The sequence below is a fragment of the Benincasa hispida genome, unplaced genomic scaffold (assembly GCF_027475165.1).
Source record: "Benincasa hispida cultivar pf3 unplaced genomic scaffold, pf3_genome.v1.1 HicScf1270, whole genome shotgun sequence".
NCBI classification, from domain to species: domain Eukaryota; kingdom Viridiplantae; phylum Streptophyta; class Magnoliopsida; order Cucurbitales; family Cucurbitaceae; genus Benincasa; species Benincasa hispida.
Genome location: NW_028325599.1, coordinates 26,680 through 33,565, shown reverse-complemented (window position 1 = coordinate 33,565; position 6,886 = coordinate 26,680). Strand labels below are relative to the sequence as shown.

At 37.1% G+C, this 6,886-nt stretch overlaps 1 protein-coding gene across 1 annotated transcript; it reads left to right on the top strand.

Moving 5' to 3' along the window:
• Positions 1-638: 638 nt before the first annotated feature.
• LOC120083090 (quinolinate synthase, chloroplastic) lies at positions 639-6,339 on the top strand. The gene is made up of 7 exons (XM_039038641.2): positions 639-1,854; positions 2,348-2,632; positions 2,992-3,210; positions 3,348-3,527; positions 3,773-4,285; positions 5,627-5,788; positions 5,868-6,339. The coding sequence occupies exons 1-7, from the start codon at positions 1,120-1,122 to the stop codon at positions 5,916-5,918; spliced, it is 2,145 nt and encodes a 714-aa protein (XP_038894569.1). The 5' UTR covers positions 639-1,119; the 3' UTR covers positions 5,919-6,339.
• Positions 6,340-6,886: the final 547 nt, after the last annotated feature.

The following is a 6,886-nucleotide window of genomic DNA, read 5'->3' as shown; positions in this document are numbered from 1 at the left end:
CATTTGTCTGTGCCCTGCGGATGGAATCCTTTTTATCCGAACCACTACTAGACTAGACTAGTCGTTGAGTTCTCGAAAACGGCGAGACCAAACATGACACTAACAACTACAACCGAAACACAACGGCTTCCATGGATGCATTTGTTGTTGATTCAATTGAATGCCAGTCGAATGATCAATCGGTGACCTAGAGCGTGAGCATGAATATTTATCGAAGTGAGTGATGACGGTCAAATGGTGGCTCCACATCAAGTAGGAGAGGGAGGGAAGAAGACAATGTGAGTACGAGGAGAAGAAGGAGCATGAGTGAGAGGGATGAAGAAAGTAGTGAACACAATCTAAATGGTACGTGATGTATGCAAAATAATAATAATAATAATATTCTTTTCTCAAAACTCATCATTAGACATTAAAGCAATGCATATTGCAAAAGGAAAAGAACAATAAATATGCACACATTTGAAAGTTTTAGCCCTACTAAATATAAGAGACCAAAAGACTTTGGTTCCCAAAGCCAATGGAAAAGTGAATGTCACGTGGCAGAAGCCAATTGAATGGTAGAGGGAGGCTAGTGGCAGTGGGCCATTGTTTTTCATTCACGAGAACAATTTGTTTCTACTTTTTCAGCCATCGGTTTCATTTTCCATTTTCATGGCGTCTTTTTCTCTTCACTATTAAGCTAAAGGCTTACCTTTTTCTCTCAACTGTGGAGCCTTTTTAATCCTAACGAACTGAAGATTACAGATTAAAAATCTGTTCTCATTTCTTCATCTCCATACATTTTTCACTTCATTACCTTCAAATTTGTCTTCCCCTTGCTCAACTACTTCAAATCTGAAGATTACCCATTAACATTGAAGCCATATTGGCTAACAAAACCAGTGGAGCAGCAGCCATTGTCATCATCTGCGAACTGCGATTTCGACCTTCCATTTAATTAATGGCCCTGCCCCCCTCTCTCTCTCTCTGCTTTTCGTGTCGGACTTTTCTTCTGCTTCCCTCGAGATTCGCGCTTTAATCCCCCAACCTATTAGTTGACCGCTTGCCCCTTTATTCCTCTCTTCAAACTTTTCTGCATTTTTCGTTGCGACCCTCTTTGTAGTTACTTCTCTTCTTGCCATGGAGTTCTCTGCGATCAAGGCAAGTAGAGCTACCCCTTCTTCTGTTGTATCTCTTTGCCGGAAACCTAATTTTAAGTGTGCCCATGTTAAGTTTCTCGCTCAAAAGACTCCCTTACCGTTCTTCGACACCCTTAGATATGTTCAGTCGCTTCAATCCAGTACCCGAAATCTCAATTCTTCTTTCTCATGCTCTGCTACGACTCTCTCTCCTTCGTCTACTACGGAGCTCGTCTCTTTTAAGCTACAGCGTCTTATTGAGGAGTTCGAGTCCATATCGGAGCCGGTCGATAGAATGAAGCGGTTGTTACGGTATGCGAGTCTTCTTCCTCCTTTAGATGCCACTGCGAGACTTGACTCGAATCGAGTCATGGGGTGTACGGCGCAGGTGTGGTTGGAGGTGCGAATGGATCAAGAGGGCAAGATGAGGTTTGCTGCGGATAGTGATTCGGAGATTTCTAAAGGGTTTTGTTCGTGTTTAGTTTCGGTGCTTGACGGTGCGATGCCTGAGGAAGTTCTGAGGTTGAAGACTGACGATTTGGCTGGTTTGAATGTGGGATTAACGGGTGGAGAGCGATCGAGAGTAAATACTTGGTATAATGTTTTGATTAGTATGCAAAAGAGAACGAAGGCTTTGATTGCGGAGCTTGAAGGGAAGTCGCCATTTGAGCCGTTTCCATCTCTGGTTGTGACTGCTGATGGAATTCATGCAAAAGGAAGTTATGCCGAAGCTCAGGTTACTGGACATTTAATATAAATTATGGATTATGGATTAATTAAACTTTAAATACTTCTTTATGTAATGGGGAATGGAAAGGGAAAAGGTCATTTAACTATAAAAAAAAAAAAAAAAAAAAAAAAAAAAAAACAAAGTTCAAGTATAAGAGTGCAAAATCTTTAAACAATATTCTTGGAGTTCAAAAAAATAAGAGCTTAGACTCCGTTCACTGTGCATTCCTATTTTGTGGAGATAGAAAACATATATTTAGCACATTAGAGCACGTGCACACCTTGAGAACGTGGATTAGACATGATTCACTATAGTGGGGTTTGTGTGTCATGACTTTTGGAGAAAGTTGGAATTTTGTTTGGTTTGATGATACTTGGTTTGTTATGGGTGGCAGAGTTGGATGTTAGAATATCAGTTTTTCATTGTCATTAGTTGGAATCTTATCATGTTTCTTGAAATTCGTTTATGGTAGCAATACATTTATTCAGTTTCTTTCCAGGCAAGATATTTGTTCCCAAATGATTCTACGGTGAAAGAGCTTGTCAAAGTGCTAGAGGAGAAAAAAATTGGTGTTGTTGCACATTTTTACATGGATCCTGAAGTCCAAGGGGTCTTAACTGCTGCCCAGAAGGAATGGCCCCATATTTATATATCTGATTCATTGGTAATGGCAGATATGGCTGTCAAGATGGCAAAAGATGGATGCCAATTTGTAACAGTACTTGGTGTAGATTTCATGTCAGAAAATGTGCGTGCAATTCTTGATCAAGCTGGCTTTGGGGAGGTGCATCTTCTTCCTCTCAAATTTCTTCTTAACTTTTCGTTGTTACCTTTAGATACTAGATGAACTGACAGTTAAAGTAATTCAGGCTGTAATTCATTTGAAAGCCTACTACCTGTTCCCGATATCTGAACCATCCCGTGCCTCATGTTCTACAAGATCCCTTTATATGAACTATTCAAGCTTTCATAATAGTCTTATATCATCTCTAATTCAAGAATTTTCTCCAAAAGAAGTTGCTTTTTAACCTTCCAGTGTATGGATGAAACTCGTTCACTTTACATCACAATACTTTTTTTATTCTGCTCGAAGTATTTAGTGGTGGAACAATTAAGGTACCAATAATGATTCCATATGTGCAGGTAGGTGTGTACAGGATGTCTGATGAACTGATCAGTTGTTCTTTGGCCGATGCTGCAGCTACTCCTTCTTATATGAATTATCTTGAAATGGCTTCAAAGGACTCTCCTTCCCTGCATGTTATCTACATAAATACATCATTGGAAACTAAAGCCTATGCTCATGAGCTTGTGCCAACAATTACCTGTACTTCTTCGAATGTCATGCCAACGATTTTGCAGGTAGAAAATATTCTCATTTTTATTCATTCTGATTCTTATTACTTATTAGTCTTTTAGCAGCAAGTAAAATCAACTTCAAAATACACTGGGAGTCTGCCTAACTGTTTAATGTTCATCCTTTCTTTGCTTTATTACAGGCTTTTGCTCAAGTACCAGAATTAAACGTTTGGTATGGACCTGATTCCTACATGGGTGCAAATATTGTAGAACTGTTGCAGCAGATGACCAAGATGACAGATGAAGAAATTGCAAAGATTCATCCAAAACATAATAGGGACTCAATTAGATCTTTGCTCCCTCGTCTGCACTATTATCAGGTTTTTTTTGAACTTGTACTTGCTCTCTTTACACCTTCCTCTTAACCATAGGCTTTGATTGAGCATGTATGTATAAATCTTGTACCTCTCAAGTGTTTTGCTAGATTATGATATCTTCACAGATTTTGGCACCTTTTTCTAATTCCTTTTATCCCAGATTGTGTTGATTGCCGCACCTTCACTGACCTATTTGACCTCTAGATTTATTATTGTTATTTGACATAATTGATGTCTTCTAATTTCAGGAAGGTACGTGCATTGTACATCATCTTTTCGGCCATGAAGTTGTGGAGAAGATAAATGAAATGTATTGTGATGCATTTCTTACTGCCCACTTTGAAGTCCCTGGAGAAATGTTTGCTTTAGCGATGGAAGCAAAAAGAAGAGGAATGGGAATTGTAGGTTCCACCCAAAATATATTAGATTTCATAAAACAAAGGGTGCAAGAAGCTTTAGACAGAAATGTAAATGAACATCTACAATTCGTATTGGGAACAGAATCTGGAATGATAACTTCAATTGTGGCAGCTGTTCGTAACTTATTAAGTTCTGCGAAATGCACTTCTGGAGGAGCAAAGATCAATGTGGAGATTGTCTTTCCCGTGTCATCAGATTCATTGACAAGAACATCATCAAGTTCATCTCCAGGCCAAAAATCAGTTGTACTTGGTGAGATCAATTTACCCGTAGTACCTGGAGTTTCCAGTGGGGAGGGATGTTCTCTTCACGGTGGATGTGCCTCTTGTCCATACATGAAGGTTAGTATTTATAGTTATTTTAGCAACTACTGAATCATTGTCTCATTCAATCTGGATAGCTTTGTGAAGGGGATATATATATTGCATGTTTCAATTTTAAATTGGGAATTCCTGACTAAAACCAGTTCGTTTTCCCTCAAACTGATTGAAGGGAGAAAACTTAGGCTAAATGATGCCCTTAGTTGATCTGTCAAATTTTTCTTTCATCAGTTGGTTGTCATCTTCTCATCCATGAGTGTGCTTATGCCATGGAAGCTTGCAAATTACAGGTTGATTCACTAATATAGTTGAGTTTGGTGCTGAGAATTTATTAGCATTTGGAGTGTACTTAGTATATTGCCTATGGGCTTCAGCATGTGGAATAGTTAAGAGTCCGTTAGAGTTAGAGAGAATTTGCCTATGAGGACTTGGTAGTATTATTATCATCGAGGCTTCGTATTGAGTTTGGCTCAGGGAAAGGCCTTTAAGCTTCTCGAATTATCTTGTTAACTTTGTTTCTTTTTGTATTTCTATGTTTTATTTAGCTTTTTGGTATACTTTGGTTGGCTGGAACCATGGTATCGAAACATCGTTTTTGAAATGGATCCAAATTTTAGATTATTGGAGGTTTGTAGGTATTGAATTTGGCATGATGAATTGACGAAAACAGAGTCATCAGACTCATTTCAGAAAAAAGCCTGAAATGACTGATGAGATGGGAAAAAAAATTGTAAGAATGCACATGGGTCCAACGCTAATGAGTCGGAAAAAGAGACAGGTTGGGATGCAAATGTACATGCTAGAGCAAGGAGGAGTTTGCAAATCAAGTTATGGAGGAACAAGGAATTGAATCTGGGGGAGTTTGCAAATTTCATTAGCTTTCGTACTCTCTTGCAACTAAGAGGCCACACGACTAACAATTGTTTCAAAAGGGAACTATTGATATGAAAATATATATCTTTTTCTTATTAGTAGAATTGGCAGAAGGCAAATCATGCATAAGTTGAGCTAATTTAATCTGATCAAACTTGTATACTCTGAGTAACATATTTTTTCTTCCGTTTACAAGAAGGAAATCTTACATCTCTCTGAGTTTTTCTTTCTTGTTTTAAGTCTGTTTAAGCTCTTAGTTTGTTTTGACTTAACTTCATGATTATGTCCTTCGATTTAGTCTTTGTTTATGCTATGTTTTGTTGTATCTTTCATATCTCAGAGCATTAGTCTCTTTTTATTCCCTTAATCAAAAGTTATGCATCTTTTTTCTTTAAAAAAGAAAGAAATCTTACCTACAGCATAATCATTCTGAAATGAGACCTTGTCTCAAATTCTCATTCTTACATCGTCTCATTTGGGATTATCCAGATGAATTCCCTCAGCTCTCTTATGAAAGTTTGTCACGATCTACCTGATAACAAAAGTGCAATATCAGCTTATGAAGCCAAGAGATTCAAACTGCATACAGTAACTGGAAAATCAGTTGCAGATATCGGTTGCGAGCCGATTTTGCACATGAGAGATTTCCAGGTTTGTTTTTCCTCTATTCACTTGTATCATTGTCTGGGCTACTTGATATTGGATTCTCCTTCACTGGATCTTTTTTCAGGCTGCAAAACAGCTGCCAGAGAGACTTGTTCATCAGATAGTTAACCGGTAACAATGGGGGGACGGTTTTAGCAAGTCAATCCATGCTTTACATGAAGAGCAAACCATAATTTCTTCTCATCCACTGCCGTTGAGCCTGGAAAATATGCACTCTTTCTTCCAAGGATGATTCTCTCCTCTGAGCTAAGTTCTTCCCGTAATGGCAAAATTAACTTTAGTATAGAATATTTAAGGCTCGAGTGTTTATTTTCAATATTTTTTACCATATCATATTAGTGTTTGAAGTGGAATGAAATGAAATCCACTGTATAGCAATAACAACCATTTATACATCACCTCAAATAAATGTTTAATCGATACTATATCTAGTAGCTTAGATGATATAGTATACGATATATGATTTATCTAATTTTTTATATGGATCTGTAACAACTCTTGACTGTGTTATATTATAGTGCATCTTAGAACTCAAAGGACACATTTGTACAACCTATAGTAGAGATCCGTTCAAGTAAGGTTGTATAGTGCATTATTTATTGATTTTCTTCTGGAGCTCTATCTACCTTGTTCATGGAGGGATATTATTTGTTCTCATGAGAAATTCTAGAGGAGAAAGGGCAAAATATATAATGGGGGAAACAAAAAAAAAGAGAAACCTTTTTGATATAAGAGTTTTGAGTCTAGTTTCCATATGGTCCCTAAATTTGAAAATGTTATATTTTTAGTCCTCAAATGTTGAGTATGGATTCAATTTAATCCATGAGGTTCAAAATGTTACAATTTTACTTTTAAGATTTGAGTTTTGTTTCAATATGGTCCATAGGTTAATAGTACATGTTTGATGTCAAGTGAGCTAAGTTCATTTTGTCTATTAATATTTGTATTGTTGACACTTTTATCCATTTTAACATTTTAATCTCTCATGTTCTTGTATAATCCTTCTTTTTTTTTTTTTTTTTTTGGGATAAGTTATCGTATAATCGTTTAACGATATGTCTCTAAAGATAAGATACAAGTGAC